Raw genomic sequence first — 17,751 nt, forward strand, 5'->3', positions numbered from 1 at the left:
CCCTGATGTATACCCAAGGCCCACTAGCATAGTGCCAGGCACACAGTAGGTACTCAACAAATGTGTACTAAATAAACGCTGGATAATTTGGGGCAAGAAATAACTTAATTGCCTAGTAAGCATTCAAAAAAGCAAGGTTTATTTAGCTAAGAAAATATTATGCTAGGCAACCGTTTAAGTTCTAACTGGTGTCTGCCACAAAAGAATGTAACAAAACACACTTGCAAAATATTATTCGCAAATATTATTTGCAGGCTCTTGGATGTTTCAAATCAGTTACTTTTTATGGAACCACCATTTATAAAATCAGATTAAGAATAGGAAGGGACATTTAGGGTGATCTAACTGTCACGGGAGTGGTGTAGTAGTGAAGAAGAGGAAGTTTGGGGAGTTGGAAGGAGGGAGTGGAGGAGGAGGGAGAGGAAAAGTAAGAGGAAGTTGAATCAAACTGGAAAAAAAAAAACTCAGACAAAAGCATGAGGAGCAATTGCCTGGGAAATAGGTACAATAGGTCTCCTCAGCTACTTGTGGAAAGATGGCCTGGGATTGTAGTGATCAGTTTTTACTGGGAAAAAGTATAAAATTGCTGGTGACCCTTAGCTTAAGGCAACAGCTTGCTATACACTCTAGCTTAACACTTTCATGTGTTTTAGAAAATGGAAATGATGTACAAATCTTATTAACCTCAATGGAGAAGACAATTCCTTTCAGTACTGAGCTTTAATCCAATGAAATTATTGTTGAATTAGTTTTCCTTCAAGGAGCAAATGGCCAAGAAGGACAGAAGTTTACCAACAAGGCTCTCTGTATCACTTAACTAGATATTTCAAGTAATTATAACTCTTTTCAAATATTTCAGTTAATAAAGGTTTATATTTAAGAAGATACTTCTGTGACAAATGAGTCTGCCCAAATATATTCATCATTTATTATTTCTCATTTGCCTTTATCAGAGTGGAACATTTATTACATCAGAGTGGAACATTTATTACAGTGGAACATTTTGCTGTGGTGGTAATTGTGTTTTTTGTTTTTTTTTTTTTTTGGAGACGGAGTTTCCCTCTTGTTGCCCAGGCTGGTGGAGTGCAATGGTGCGATCTCTGCTCACCACAACCTCTACCTCCCAGGTTCAAGCGATTCTCCTGCCTCAGCCTCCTAAGTAGCTGGGATTACAGGCATGCGCCACTACGCTCAGCTAATTTTTGTACTTCTAGTAGAAACGGGGTTTCTCCATGTTGGTCAGGCTGGCCTCGAACTCCCGTCCTCAGGTGATCTGCCCACCTCGGCCTCCCAAAGTGCTGGGATTACAGGCGTGAGCCACCGCACCCAGCTGGCGATGGTTTTAAAAAGGCCATTGGCAGACCTGATCAATTTAGTGTAAATTGCTACACAGTGATAAGAGCAATTGCTTCAAACTCATATTTTAACCTAAAGTTTTTAACTTTTCATTTTAAAATGCTTTCAAACTTAAGGAAAATTGCAAAAACAATACAAAGACCTTCTGTATAATCTTCACCAAGATTCACCAATTGTTAACATTTTTGCACATTTATCATTGTCACTGTGTCTGTCTTTATCTGTCTCTCATCACATAAATATTATTGAATCATTTGAGAATAACTACCAGACATTATGTCTCCTTTCCTCTAAATCCTCCAGTATGTATTTCAAAAGAAGACATTTTATTGACATAATTACAGGCAATTTTCAACATTAGAACATTTAACTGATTTATTACTATAATCAAATTAACAAACATTACTCAAATTTCTACAGTTGTCCTCAAAATGTTCTTCTTAGCATTCATTTTATTTTCAAGTCTAAGATCCAATTCTGGATCATGTATTATATTTAATTCTCATGTCTCTTTAGAGTTCTTTAATGTAAAGTAAGTCCTCGGCTTTTCTTTATCTTTCATGACACTGATATATTTGAAGAGTACAGCAATTTATTCTATAGAATAAACACCAGTTTGGGTGTTGTCTGGTTCTTCCTCAGGCTCAGATTTAGCTTATGCATTTTTGGCAGGAATAATGCATAAGTGATACTGTATGCTTCTCAGTGCATCACCTCAAAGGGCATACAAAGTGAGTGTTTCTATTACTGTAGACCTAAACTTTATTCAGCTGGTAAAGGTAGTGTCCAATCACTTCTCTACTAAAAACTTACTGTTTCTCCCTTGTATTTAATAAGAATATACTAGAGAAAATGTAAATATCTTATTTTTCATCAAATATCCTGATAGTTTAGAAGCCACAGATTCACAACTAACTCAACAATGACTATCATGGTTACAAAATGGTGATTTTTTTTTCTAATTTCATTATCCCTTTTATATTTGTTATTTTTCTTTAAGAAAGATATTTCCACTTAACCCCATATATTTTATTTTTCCTTTATCATCATCAACATGGGCTCATGCATTCTTGTTTTACTTAATTAGTATTAATATTATTTGTTTTGATGCTCAAATGTTCCTAGACATGTTCTATCCTAAGCCATTTGACGAGTTTCATCATTAACTGAGAACCGCCTTAACTTTCTAGTACTACAAGATTACTCCATACTAATCTTGTAATTCCCTTGTTCTAGTTCTGAAATCTGCTGTTTCACCAAGGAACTCTGATTCCTTTAGAGAGAAATATTATTTATAAACCAAGATCTGAGCACTAGGTGGGCTTATGGCAACTGGAGTGCTGCTGCCTCTATGCCTTTTCATGGAAAGAGAGATAGGGTACATATGAACACACATTCATACTGACACACACACATGCACACATACACACACACACCCCCATAATATAAACAAATGTGTATATGTGTGAATATATATATATCATACATACACATGGCTACATCGACTTCTGTATTTACCTAGAAAACATGAGTACATAATGGCACCTCCAATTACAACACAACATTAAAAGCTTTCATCAATCCTTCTCCCATTCATATTTGTATCTTCCTTCTCCAATTTGAGAAATTAAAATTTTTAAAATAGCAAATTTAATAAATTTGTGGTAAAAAATATTTTTCTGAAAAATTTTTTTTAATCTTAGCTGATTTAACAGAAGGAAGGTACTTGATAGACACACTATCATTACTAACATTAAATTAAAATTTTGAGGCATATTGCAAGGAGCTCCTTTATGGTACACTGTTAAATGCATCATGTGACAAGATAACTCTTCATGTAATAGTTTAATGATACGTGTCTTTACATTGCATATTTTAAGTCATGTAACTCTAACAGAGATACATGACTTCAAATACATCATGTATTTAATGTTTAAAACATATGTCTGTTTTAAACATTAAGTCTGTTAGAGATACATAACTTAAAATATGCAATGTAAAGACACGTATCTTTACGGGTTCCATTCTATGCCAACAAGACACGGTAGAAGAAGAAAGTTAAATATGAACATATTTTAGCTTTAAAGGATATGTGTTCTACTATTAGAAAGAAATGGATTAGTTGGTAAGTGTAGAGGCAGACTTTATTATGCTCATTACTGTGCCTATCTCAAAACCGATACATAGTCTTACTTGTAGCAGATAGCTGTTGACATCTTTCTACCTCGTATAATGATACTGATCCAGAGCCTATAAAAAGGAAAAGGCAAAAAAATTAGGTCCATTACAACTTCAATGTAGCACTGAAAATAATGGAGCGTTGCTGAGAGAAACTGAAGAAAATATAAATAAATGGTGAGATATGCCACATTCATGATTTAGAAGGCTCAATATTGTTAAGATATCAATTCTCTCCAAATTAATCTGTAAATTCAGCATAATCCTTCCAAAATAGCAGAGGCTGGAGTGGGCACAGTGGCTTACGCCTATAATCCCAACACTTCGAGAGACTGAGGTGGGCAGATCACTTGAGGTCAGGAGTTAGAGACCAGCCTGGCCAACATGGTGAAACCCCTTCTCTACTACAAATACAAAAATTAGCCAAGTGTGGTGCAGATGCCTGTAATCCCAGCTACTCAGGAGGCTGAGGCACGAGAATCACTTGAACCCAGGAGGCGGAGGCTGCAGTGAGCTGAGATTGTGCCATTGCACTCCAGCCTGCGCAACAGAACGGGACTCTGCCTCAAAACAACAACAAACAAACAAACAAACAAATAGCAGAGGCTTTATTGTAGAGATTTCAAAGCAGATGCTATCACTTATGTGGAAGTGCAGAAAATCTAGAATATTAAATAACATTTTATAAAATAACAAAGTTGGAGAACAATGTACATGACTTCAAGACTTACTATAAATTTACAGTAATCTAAGATAATATGGTACTGGCATGAGGATTGAAAAATAGGTCAACTGAATTAAATTAAATAGAGAGCCTGGAAATAAACCCACATTTAAACTGTATTTTGATTTTTTACTAAAGCAGCAAAGCAATGCAAGGAGAATGCAAATGGTGCTGCAATAACTGAAAATTTAGTATGGGGAAAATGTATACTTCACACTATATTAGTAAGCATTGAATGGGAAGCCTAGACATAAGCCCACATTTATACTCGATTTTTGACAAAGATATTGAAGCCATCTAATAGGAAAAAAGGAAACAAATGATGTCATAACAACTAGAAATTCCTATCTAAAGAAAAAATGTCTACTGCATATCATGTGACTACGCATTAAAAAGGAAACAAACTAATGATATATGCAACAATGTGATTAAATCTCAAAAACATATAGTATGTACAAAAAGAGTACATATGATTCAAATTTTTCAAAGTTCTAGAACAGCAAATCTACAGGGATTTGGGTTACACGTTTATGTATTAGTCAAAACTCATGGAGTAGTTCATAAAATGGAAAGTTGTCCATTTCACTGCTAATTTTACCTCAAAAATAAAAAACTCTAAATAACTACTAAACTCTAGCTAATTATGTTCATACCACAGTGTTTAGGAAATATACTTATGTCTGCAACTTACTTTGAAATGTATAAAAAATATAAATTAATGAATGAAGAGGCACATAGGCCAGACACAGTGGCTCATACCTGTAATCCCAGCACTTTAGGAGGCAGAGGCGGGCAGATCACCTAAGGTCAGGAGTTCGAGACCAGCCTGGCCAACATGGTGAAACCGTGTCTCTACTAAAAATACAAAAATTAGCTGGGCGTGGTGGGGGGCACCTGTAATCCCAGCTACTTGGGAGGCTGAGGCAGGAGAAGCTTGAACTCAGGAGGTGGAGGTTGCAGTGAGCCGAGATCGTGCCACTGAACTCCAGCCTGGAGGTTCCGAAGCGAGACTCCATCTCAAAAGAAAAAAAAAAAGAGACATATAGAAATAAATACACGTGATGGAGCAAACAAAGTAAAATAGTTATTGGAAAGTCTAGCTGGTAGTTATTTGAGCATTCATTGTACAACTGTTTTAACTCTACCACGTATGAAAGTTTTTATTATGTTGAAAAAATACAGTGTAGAGGAAATAAAAGCGGAGATGGATAAAATAGTAAAACTTATGAAATTTAATAGAATGACCAAATGAACATCAAAAATAGGATTTTACTCTAACAAGAAAGCAAAAGTAGTAGTCACAGCATTAAGGTTACAAAATGCTTTCTAAAAAGAAGAATTTAAGACTTTAAAAATGTGTATTTTGTAATCACTTTAGCTTACAATCTATTATACATAACTACGCTGTGTTTTTATAATTTATTTTATGAAGCATCATACACAAACATATCCTCAATATTGCTAATAAGTGGTATAAAAATCCAAGTCAAGAGGACTTGAATGGACATCTCAAGCTGGCATGGTATAATTTCAATAAATCTAATTTAGTAATTAATACTGGCCATTACAACATGAGATGGAAATAATGGCAGAGACCATAAAAGTAGTCAAATAGAAAAATGTGTAAAACATACATAGTTGCCCACAAACTGACAAAAATATAATTCAACAGAAAATCAGATAACGAGTAAGAGCAGAAAATCTGAGGAAGAGGGAATTAAAAACGTTCGTAAATATATACCAAGATTTTCAAGTTTCCAAGTAGTCAGGAAAATTAAGTAAGAAAACGCCTTTCACCTGCTGAACTGTGAAAAATTACATATAGTGTTAACTTCCAATACTGTGAAGGTGTGAGTAAAGTATATTCTCCTATACTGCTATTTGGATATAAATTCCTATGACCTTTGGTAAATAATCTGGCAGCATCTATCTAAAAATGTGCATAACCTTAGATACATCGACCTCACTTTTAGGAGTTTATTGTGGAGAAGTAAAAACATGGAAGTACATATATTCAAGGATGTTTATTAAAGTATTATTTGTAAGAGCAAAAAACTGGTAACAATCTCAATGTCTATTAAATGAAAAATGAAAAAAGCATAACATTATTATTACGCAGCTATAATGAATTTGAGTCACATGAATTAGCCCAGAAAAAAAGATCTATAATGTATTGTTGAAGAAAGCAACTATTTATTATAGTGTGATTTCATTTTGGTAAAAATTTAAGAGAAAGAGAAGAGTCATATTGTTTATATATAGGTATATATGTTTGTATAAAGATGAAGTGATTGAAGGAATCACACTAAACTGTTAAATCTTACCTCAGGGAGTAGGGAATAAAGGCATAGTGAAAACTATTCAACTACATATTATAACACATATTACAGTGTACTTTAAAATAATGAAACTATCATTTTAAAAGGAAAAAAGATTGTAAAAAGTATGAAGTATAATTACAAATTATACTGTCTCCAAGTGATTTGTCATTTGAACTAAATTGGTTTCCTAATAGTAGTTCAAGTAATCATACACCAGGCCAAAATGTTATCACGAAGTTGTTAGCATTTTAAAATAAGGAGAGTTTTAAAACAGAGAGAATGAAGAAAACAAATGTAAAGTATGTACAAAAACTCAAAAAGCCTGCATTTGAATCTGTCTTGCTTTGTCATCAGTTAACAGCTAAGTAACTGTGGACAAATTATATGATATCCATCCATCAAAGCCTCAGTTTCCCACTGTTAAAAGGAGACAGAATAATTCATCTCATAGGAGTGTTGTTAGAATTAAATAATAATGCAGACAGGTGCAGTGGTCCACGCCTGTAATCCCAGTACTTTGAGAGGCCGAGGCGGGTGGATCACGAGGTCAGGAGATCGAGACCATACTGGCTAACACGGTGAAACCCCGTCTCTACTAAAAATATATAAAAAAAAAATTAGCCAGGTATGGTGGCGGGTGCCTGTAGTTCCAGCTACTCGGGAGGCTGAGGCAGGAGAATGGCGTGAACCCAGGAGGCAGAGCTTGCAGTGAGCAGAGATCGCGCCACTGCACTCCAGCCTGGGCGACAGAGCAAGACTCTGTCTCAAAAAACAAACAAACAAACAAACAAAAAAACAAACAAAGAATTAAATAATAATGCCTGCAGGCACTTACATGCCTACCAAGAAATGTATGTTAATTTTCATGCTTATTATTGGGATGGAAAGATAATAAATCTCATAAAATGATTCTTTGAATCATAGCAGGGTAGGAGTTAGGTAGAAAAAAAAAAAAAAAACAGAGAAACATGACCTAGATTCTAGGTCCCAAAATGCAGAAGTAGAAATTAAGACAGGCCAGGTGGGATGGCTCACGCCTGTAATCCCAGAATTTTGGGAGGCTAAGGCAGGAGGATTGCTTGAGACCAGGAGACCAGGAGGTCGAAACCAATCTGGGCAACATACAGTGAGATCCCATTTCTACCAAAAAATAAAAAATTAAAAAATTAAGAGTAAAAAAAGCCAGGCATGTTGGCACGTGCAGGACTACAAATCCTTGCTACTCAGGAGGCTGAGGTGGGAGGATATCGCTTGAGCCCAGGAGTTTGAAGCTGCAGTGAGCTATGATCCTGTCACTGCATTCCAGCCTGGTCGCCAGAGCAAGACACTGTCTCTTAAACAAACAAAAACCCAGAAATTAAGACAAAGTGGTAAAGGAAAAAACAATGCACATTGAAAGTGTTCAAGTTCAGATTTGACTAGTCACTTATTCAAGCAGACAATATTAGAAGGACATATCCCACTGTTTGTTAATATTTTGTATTTAGATACCTGATTAATTCAATAAAGACTAGAAACTATGTATACATCTAACATAACTATGAGCAAAAAGTACTTGGGTTATGTGAAATAAGTGACAAAAACAATCTTTGTTCCCTTTAAAAACTGACAAGCAAAATAGTTGTCTATGAAATCAATACAGATTTTCTTATGAATACACACATATGATATGTATAGATCATAATCAAGTAATCACTACCACCCAATTTGAAAACATAATTATATAATTCAGGAAGAAACCATGTTTACTTTTTGGCATAGGGCACAGCTAAAGATTTTAATATGTTCCTACATGAAATTTTTAATGAGAGACAAAGAGAAGACATTAAAAAGAATTATGTTGACAAAACTATTTTATTTAGCAAGAACTAAACTGTCAATGTTAAAGATTATCCTTACTTGGAAAGCTGTCGTCAGGTTCTGATTGACAGATAACATCTGAATGCTGATTGGCTGTCAAATTTGCAGATTCTAAATCCCTATAATCGAAAGAATACAATTTCAAATTGCATAAAACAAAGCCAACATAGTAAATTTAGCTCTACCCACAAAATCCAGAAATTCATTGAAATTGTATATAAAATTTTGTATGTATATGCATTCTTCAGTAAAGGATCTATTGCTTTCATCAGATTTTATGAGGGTTCAAATTAAAAACCTGAGTTTAGAAAGATACAAGTGAAACAGCAGAATGATGAAATAATACAAACAAAAATAAACTGGGAATTTAATGGATGGCATTCTGAGTCAGAACAATCTAAGTCTAGATTCAAGAAGCTAGATATTAAAAATCAGTGAAATTGATATAAAAGTAATAAAACAGGAGCTAATTTAATGTCACACTGATTCCAATGAATTAAAATGTAGACAAAAGTTATTTAAATTTAATGAACAGTATGTTTTCTCTTTGAAGATATGAAGATTTTTAAAATTTCTAGAATATTGACCAAAATGCTTCTACACACAGTACTCACTAGGAATATCTTGGGAAAAGCAGATCTAAATATATAGCAGGTCTAAGATACTATTTACTTTCTGGCACATGTAAAAGTTTTAAAAAGTTTAAAAGAGAGTGATACACCAAAACATGTGTTATCTATTTAATCAGTGGCACTTCAGAAATATATTTTTTTCATGAAAGAATTAAATATTTTTGGAATCTTAGATATGTATCAAATTTTCCAAACTTTAGCTAAGGTCTAGTTTCCACTGTTTGTTGCTATACTTGGAGAGTGTGGTAAATGATAGAAGAGAAGCATGAGTGTAAAAGCCAGATTCTAACTCTTGGAAAACTTCAACTATAACCCTGGCTCTGCTACTACTTAGCTATATGAGCCTATAATCATTTGATTTGTTTCATTTGGCTCATCTATTTAAAAACATGGCGAATGGCACAAAAGGCTAGGGAACTATCAGAAGCCCCAGGAACAATATTATCTTAGAAATTGGCTTAATCAATACCTTATTTACATTTTCTAAATACTAAAAGCTTACTTTTTCAGTTGATCCACATCAGAGTTACTTTCTGGCAAGACCCTGATTCCCCGACCATAACTGGTACCTCCATGAAGATGAAACTCTAAACTTAACATTGTCTGATTCTCTGAATTCATTGATTGAAGTTTGGTATGAAGGCTATAGATTCTAAGAAAGCTTCCAACCTAGAAAATAGATCATTTGATTTAGAAAGCGGGGAAAAATTAAAATACTTCTGATATTTAAAACTTTAATAACCAATATGGGGCCAATGAGGGCACTGACCAGTCAGGAAATATACTAAAGTATCTGCAAAGTATGCTATATGAGTGGGGCTGAGTATCAGCTGCATGGAGACTATATCAAAACTAAATATATGGACATGTGCATGCATACGCACGTGTGCACACACATACATATACACACACATTCAACTGTAAGAGATATATCCATTTCAGATATATTAAAATGTGAAAAAATATTGTCTTAGCATCAATAAAATATAATGGTTAAGAAACCCATTACCTAAACGGAATTCAAGCCCTCTATTTGACTAAGGTTTCTGAAAATGCCTTGCTTTAACTAGTTTAAGGATTAATTAAATATGATCCCGAAGATACTGTCATTACAAGAATACTAAGAAGAAATTTTAAATATGGTACTATCGAAAAATAATAAACATTTTCCATCTTACAAGTTCTATGGAAAGAAAACTTCTGCATCTGTGCCTGCACCACCACAGTGTGAAACACTCTTTGAGTTCAAACATAAGAGTTAACTAATTAGAGTTTTGAATTAAATGTTCTATAGTTAAATCTCAGATGTTTTGCTAAACTTAGCCTACAAATGTCTTTAATTATAGACCACTGAGATTTTTCTTTTAATGGAGATTTCAAATGAGAGAGATGCAGAATGCTATTCAAAGATATTGACAACTACCTAAAAGAAGCTATATAACCTAAATCACATTTATATTTATGAAGAAAGATTTAGAAGCAAAAGGAGTCACAAACAAGGAAATTTAATTCATTTGTATAAATATAGCACTGCTGACTACTGGGTGACTACAGGGATATCACTTTTTTTCCCCCACAAGTTCAGGATTGAATAACATCTTACATAACAAAAAAGCTATATAGGTTAAATATTCTTTATCTGAAATACTTGAAACCAGAAGTGTTTCAGATTTCAGATGTTACAGATTTTGGAATATCTGCATATATATAATGAGCTATCTTAGGGATGAGACCCAAGTCTAAACATGAAATTCATTTATGTTTCACATACATGTTATACACATAACCTGAAGGTAATTTTCTATAATATTTTCAATAATTTTGTGCATGACACAAAATTTTTGTACACTGAATAATCGGAAAGCAAAGGGGTCACTCTCATACTGGCACTCAAAAAGGTTTGCATTTAGGAGAATTCTGGACTTTTAGATTACAGAGGCTCAATCCTATAAAAGGAAACATCTAAAAAAAAAAAAGATGAGTAGCAAATCAACTTTCCAATTCTGCTTATTGTAGCTTCTCTTAATTATATTTCCCCTCATTACTCTTATATTTCTGATGGAGGATATAAACAAAGGAGGTAAGGAGAAAACCCACACTCCCAGGTGCTACTCCTTCATTCCCAAGATCTTTTTTCCCATCCAATCATGGGTTTTATGAGGAGCAGACAAGATATAAGCCTTTCCTTTGACCTCTTTCACTTACATCTATATCATAGCCAAGGAGTAGTATAAAGAAAGTTAAAGAAGAAAAGCACAAAAAGAAAAAAGAAAAAACTAATTTTCCTCAGTCTTCAAAGTGAGATATTGGAAAAAACATAAAATTTTCCAGTTTTATCTCATTCTTTTTGACTTGATTATTTTGTGATTCTTTTAAAATACGTGTGTATATATGTAAATATATCAGTACAGCACATGTATGTATGATCTACAAAAGATTTGAAAGAAGGCCTAAACACATGGAGAAAGATATTCACATACAAAAAGCTTTGATATTACAAAAATGATAATTTCCTCCAAATTAAACTTTAAATTCTATGCAATTCAATCAAAATTCCCAGAAGCTTTCATGGAATCTGAAAAGCTAATCCAAAAACTTTTACAAAAGAGAATAGTCAAATCAATTTTAAAGAATATGAGAGGGGAGCTTTACCCTATCAGAAAATACATAAAGAGAAAGGATAATAAACATAGGTGTACATACAAACCTACATATGGAGACACAGAGAAAGAGAGAAAAAAAAAAACCAGAGCAGGCAGGGGCTCAAAGACGGTTCAATGTGCAGAGTTTTACTTCCTAAAATTTAAAAGTGTCTGAAATAAATGTGGCAAAACATTTAAAAATAAGGTGAACACACGGGTGTTTATTATACTATCTTGTCTACTACAGTATTTTTTTAATATAACAAAATTTTGAGGCCAAGATATAAGTTATTCACATAAAGATAAGTTGTTATTATCAAAAATTCCTTATGGAGGCAGCATTGTATTTTTTCAAAAGCTTGACTAAAAATACTATGAAACGTGCCAGATGGTCTATTATAAAAAACAAGTATTGATTAATTCTGTCAGTATTAAGATTCCAAAAATACAAATGAAACAACCAAAAAATTATATAAATATAGTTTAAAAAACAACTATAGAAGTCTATTTAAATACTAAAAAACAACTAGAAACACTAAAAAAAAAAGCAAAGTAAATATGGCTAGTAAGAAATGACTATCCCTTTAGAAATAATCAAACGATTCCTCATAAACTGTCAAGAATTTCTCTTTACGTTGACTATTTTTAGTTCCCTGAATATGTTTAAAATAGCCAACGAAATCACAGCTGTTGAACTATTGAAGGCCAAAACATAATTATGACCATGTATATTTTATAATTAACAATTGTGTCTGGATAAGAGTAGGGATTTAGAAAGTAAAGCTTTAGTTTCCAGACAAAAGATTTGAAATCTCAGTTTATGTGACTGGGTCTGTGTAAAATGTTTAAGGGAATGATATAACAAAAAGTGAGATTCAGAAAATAGTTAAGGGCAATTTGGGCTCTAAAATATATTGCTTGTAGATGTTGATTATATTATATTCTATAATTGCATTATACTGTCCTCTTTATTAAAATAAAAACACATTTTTTCCTGCTCCTATACAACAAAAGTCTTTCGCACTGGTTCCAGGTATTTTGACACAAAAACGTAATTTTAAACAGTTGTCTTGAAAGTACCAAGAAGAATTCATTTATATCAATGTCACGTGAGTGAAGAGTTCCTAAATTAAGAAGAAATGTTACAGAGGTTGTCAGAAAACAAATAAATGTGATGTCAATGTGTACTAAATAAAAATCTAAAGTTATATTACTTACACAGAGAAAAATCATTTTCATTTTTATATTGCATTGCAGACAAATAATATAATGCCATGATATCTTCACAGAAAACAAAGTGCCATATATTTTCTTAATTATGTGTGCTCATATCACCCTCTAGTGGGCAAAATAAAGAAGAACATAAAAAAGGAGAAAAGAATCTGGAAAAAAAATCCACAGCATTCACTGATTCATTCATTCAGCAGCAGCTATTACTTACTTCATCCTCACTATAGTGAAAGCACTGTGATAGGTGCTGTTCAGGACTAAGACAAGAAAAGCAGGAAAAACAGAAACAGAAAGACCTATGTTGGAAGACCTATGATTGGAAGCAGTATAGGGAAAGAGAAGAGAATAAAATGGCGAAGGAAGATATGCAGAGTGTGGAACTGAGGTGAATCTAAAATGTAAATTCATTTTATTTATGAAAGAACTCTATGAGAAAACCTCCAGAACTGAACTTATCATTATATTTAATTTTGAAATAAACTAATCAATGTAGATAATAGCTTTCAGGGAAATAATGTCAAAAATATATCTTCAATAGTATTTTCTGATGTCACAGATGTATGTGCATGCATATATAGACACAGAGGACAAAAAAGTACAGTCACTATCTTCCTGGACCCTGGATTTAATCTAATTTATTCATCTGAGTTGGGTAAACTTACTTGTTTTGTTGTTGTTTTGTTTTTTAATGACTATTTTTTCTGTAACCCAGAACAGTGTTGATGGTGAACTTATTTGTAATACAATGTAGAATGGATATATTTGCTACTCCATGGCCACTGATTTATAAAGGGAAATTGGGCATTAAAATTCAGATCTTCATTCTTACTGTTTTCTTTTAACTTCCTATAAGTAGGCTAGAAGATATTTGTGATGTAGATCACTTCCATTTAATGCTTTAAAAGATTAGCTCTGCAAAGAGACATTGTGGATTCAAACACTAGCTTCATCCAGATAGGTACAGGAGGCAGGGAAATTCTATGCAGAAGAGGGCACGTCCCCAGCAAGGACCCTGCTCCCAAGCTGAAAAGCCTGATACCACAGCCCAAAGTGAGAACTTACATCCCTGTTTTCCTGCTCAAATGTTGCCTTTTCTAAAACCACCCATGGCCCACCCCACCTGCCATCCTGTGCCCATAAAAACCCCAGGCTCAGCTGGCAGAGGAGAGAGGCAGCTGGCCATCAGACACTATGGCTGGATGTCAGAGAGAAGCAGCTTGACTTCAGAGGGACAGCTTGATGGTGTAACCTGGGAGAACAATCTAGCCAGAGAGGGCCAGACTTCAAGGTAAGACTACCTTCCTGCTCCATCCCCTTTTCACTTCCCCTTCCCACTGAGCCACTTTCATCAGTAATAAAATTCCCTGCATTTACCATCTTCAATTTATTCTTGAGACCTCATTCCTCCTGGATGACTGACAAGAGCTCAGGTGCCACAAGTGTGGTATGAAAGTCAGTCACAGCTACCCTCCACTGAGTTGTTAACACTTAAGCTGTCCATGGACGACAGAGCTAAAACAGTACTGTAACACTTCCTCTGGGGCTTCAGGGGTCACTGGCACCCTCTCAGATGCTGCTGTGGGGCCAGTACAGTTTGCTTCTGCCCGTGCCCAAAAGCCTTTGCCCTGGCTCCTGCACCTGCTCACCTGCATGCTTCCACTCCTGTGGTCTGAGTGAGTGGAGCTCTCCCCTGCCAGCACTGAAGCGGCTGGCTAGTTCCAGCACCTGTGGAACTGGAGTCAGTTTCCGCCCGTGAAGCGGTCAGGGAAATACCCTGCTTCAATCCAACTAGCTGTGGAATCTTGAACCACTGATTTAACCACTGAATGCCTCATTTCACATTTGTAAAACGAGATGACTATCATCACCTATCTTATAGGAGAGTACCAAATGCATATGAAGTGCCTAGCAAAGGTTACTCTTATTATTTATTGTATTATTATTTATCATTTTTTACTGCAAAAAGTACTTTCAAATAAAAGATATAATAGAGAAAAAAATTCCCTACAATTTTTGTTAATAGTTAAGTACTGCCATATCTAAACTGTGCACCTTAATGTATTTCAGAAGACAGTATGCAAATTCTATAAATTACACAGTATACACACACACCTAATTTACAATATATATTAGAAGTAATTTAACAATTTGTTAAACTAATGAACAAAAAGTTATCAGCTACATTCTATCAAACCAGTTTACCAAGTTTAGCATTTAAGTTAGCAATACTTTATATAGCCTTTTTCACTCTAAAGCAGTATTATCTCACACAATAAAATTTTTCTATACTATTTTCACAGTAAAATTATGTATACCTTTAAGATATTTAAGAAAGATTATTTTAAAAATTGCTGTAACCCATTAAGTTTATATTTTAATAATTTACTGTAACATACATTTTACAACTTAAAAATCAAAGAAATAAATATAATTTCTACACTGTATCACCTATACATGTAACCATATATAAAAAATTTACATGAGCAAAAACCACTGTAATTTATAAAAACATAAAGTAACATTTTTTCCTACTCAACATCACCTTCAGAGATCTTGCCACATGAACATGGTTATCGTAGACTAAAATGTCTATTGTCAGATTTTGTAGCCGATGGATGTGACTTAAATCACCTTCAAGAACAAGGTCTTGTATTAAGACTCTCCAAGATGGAAATGGCGTCCTGGTGCCATCCCATACCTGCCATAAGAGAGTAGAGTAGTTTTATGATCCTTTCGAAAAAATGCTTGTGCTAAAAAGTTTTTTTCCTGGGAACAGTACTTAAAAGTAATTAAACTTATGCCTCTGAATATTGGCACTATTTCAAATATGACATTATTTTCTGATTGTTAAAGAACTACATATGAAATACGGGTAATGTGGAAAATGTAGAAGAATGTAAAGGAGAAAGAGTCACACTGCCATAAGCTCAGAATAAATATTCCTGAGTCAAGTGCTTTATACAATAAAAACAAACCAAAATGGTCTTGAAAAACACTCGTATGTATTAAAATATTTTTGGATATAAATACAACTAGTGAAATTACGAATGCTCTAAAAATTATAATAGTAATACATTTCTTTGACATTAATCAAATTATTTTTATGAGATTCAGTCTCATTCTTAAATTAGTTGTAAAGCATTACTCTGATGTTTCCATACAAAGAAGTAAATGTTGCAAATTTGAATAATTTCCTTTATATGATGATTTTCTGGTTCATATTACACTTTTTGTTCTCCAAACCATATTACAGATGAGACATACAAACTACCCACCAGCTCTGGCTATAAATGATGCCTGGTTATTTATAAAAAAAAAAACAAACCATAAAACAAAACACACAAAAGATAAGGCCGCACCAATACTGTAGATATTAAAACAAATAGAATATATACACTTAGAGAAAATTCAGTTTGAGAGTACTGCTCAGAAAAATAACATATAATATTAACAGAATAGAGAAAAATATGGAATGATGTCAGATCAACAAATTTATTAAATTATATTTAATGCAAATGATTGGTATACTATGGCTACTGAAAAATTAAAATAAATGCACTGTGGTTAGTAAAAAAGGTACCAATATTAATATTGTGCTCAGGTTGAGATGGAAAATGATTATACTGTTTTGTATGTAACCAGATGTTATATCGAGTAATGTCTAGCTCCTCTGTTATTAAAAAATATAATTTAAAAATTATTTCTGATACATAAGAAAATCACTGTCTGGAAAAAAAAAATCACTCATAATTCTATTTTCCAGAGTTGAAAACAGTAAAATGTTGCTTTATAGGCCTCCCAATATATTTTTGCTATGTACATATACATTTTTAGTGTGTAAATGAAACTACAGTAATCACTAAATAGACTATCATGAAATTCTATCTCAACAAGTGTATGTCTATAATGTCATTTTATGGTTACAAAGTATTTTATGGTGACATTTACAATGTTATTTTATGGTCATCCTACATAAATAGTGTAATAGTATACACAATTCTCTATTGTTAGTATTTGTTTTTTTTCTAATTTTTTCTACTGTATTCTCATTTTTTATACTGTAAGAAAGATATATTCTTTTAAATGCACCTTTGTAAATATTTTAAATTATTTCCTTAAGATAATGAAAATAAAATTGCTGAGTTGAAGGGTACAAAAAGACTTTTGAGGCTTACTTTTAAATTGTCATAAGAAAGGCTTTTACTAATTCTTGTCTTTTTTTTAAATTATACTTGAAATTTTGGGATACATGTGCAGAATGTGTAGGTTTGTTAGACAGGTATACATGTGCCATAGTGGTTTGCTGCACCCATCAACCCGTCATCTACATTAGGTATTTCTCCTAACACTATCTCTCCCCTAGCCCCCTACCCCACAACAGGCCCCAGTGTGTGATGTTCCCCTCCCTGTCTCCATGTGTTCTCACTGTTCAACTCCCACTTATGACTGAGAACATGAGGTGTTTGGTTTTGCGTTCTTGTGTTAGTTGGCTGAGAATGATGGTTTCTAGCTTCATCCATGTCCCTGCGAAGGATATGAACTCATCCTTTCTTTGGCTGCATAGTATTCCATGGTGTATATGTGCCACATTTTCTTAATCCAGTCTACCATTCATGGGCATTTGGGTTGGTTCCCAGTCTTTGCTAATGTGAATAGTGCTGCAATAAACATACGTGTGCATGTGTCTTTATAGGAGAATGATTTATAATCCTTTGGGTATATACCCAGTAATGGGATTGCAGTGTCAAATGGTATTTGTGGTTCTATATCCTTCATGAATTGCCACACTGTCTTCCACAATGGCTGAA

The 17,751-nt window shown here is 33.7% G+C and overlaps 1 protein-coding gene across 38 annotated transcripts in view; it reads right to left on the bottom strand.

Moving 5' to 3' along the window:
- POT1 (protection of telomeres 1) overlaps positions 1 to 17,751 on the bottom strand; it is a 104,354-nt gene that overhangs the window by 19,723 nt on the left and 66,880 nt on the right. For 20 of the 38 annotated variants that reach the window (XM_055283863.2, XM_063642195.1, XM_063642201.1 and 17 more), the window contains 4 exons: positions 15,486 to 15,641; positions 9,574 to 9,740; positions 8,479 to 8,558; positions 3,550 to 3,606 (listed from right to left, as the gene is read on the bottom strand). In XM_055283863.2, the coding sequence (XP_055139838.1) occupies positions 3,550 to 3,606; positions 8,479 to 8,558; positions 9,574 to 9,740; positions 15,486 to 15,641 (460 nt within the window). The remainder of the gene's footprint in view (positions 1 to 3,549; positions 3,607 to 8,478; positions 8,559 to 9,573; positions 9,741 to 15,485; positions 15,642 to 17,751) is intronic. The other 18 variants (XM_063642211.1, XM_063642204.1, XM_063642207.1 and 15 more) reach the window with 3 other exon arrangements.

This window comes from Symphalangus syndactylus, chromosome 6 (assembly GCF_028878055.3).
Source record: "Symphalangus syndactylus isolate Jambi chromosome 6, NHGRI_mSymSyn1-v2.1_pri, whole genome shotgun sequence".
NCBI lineage: Eukaryota > Metazoa > Chordata > Mammalia > Primates > Hylobatidae > Symphalangus > Symphalangus syndactylus.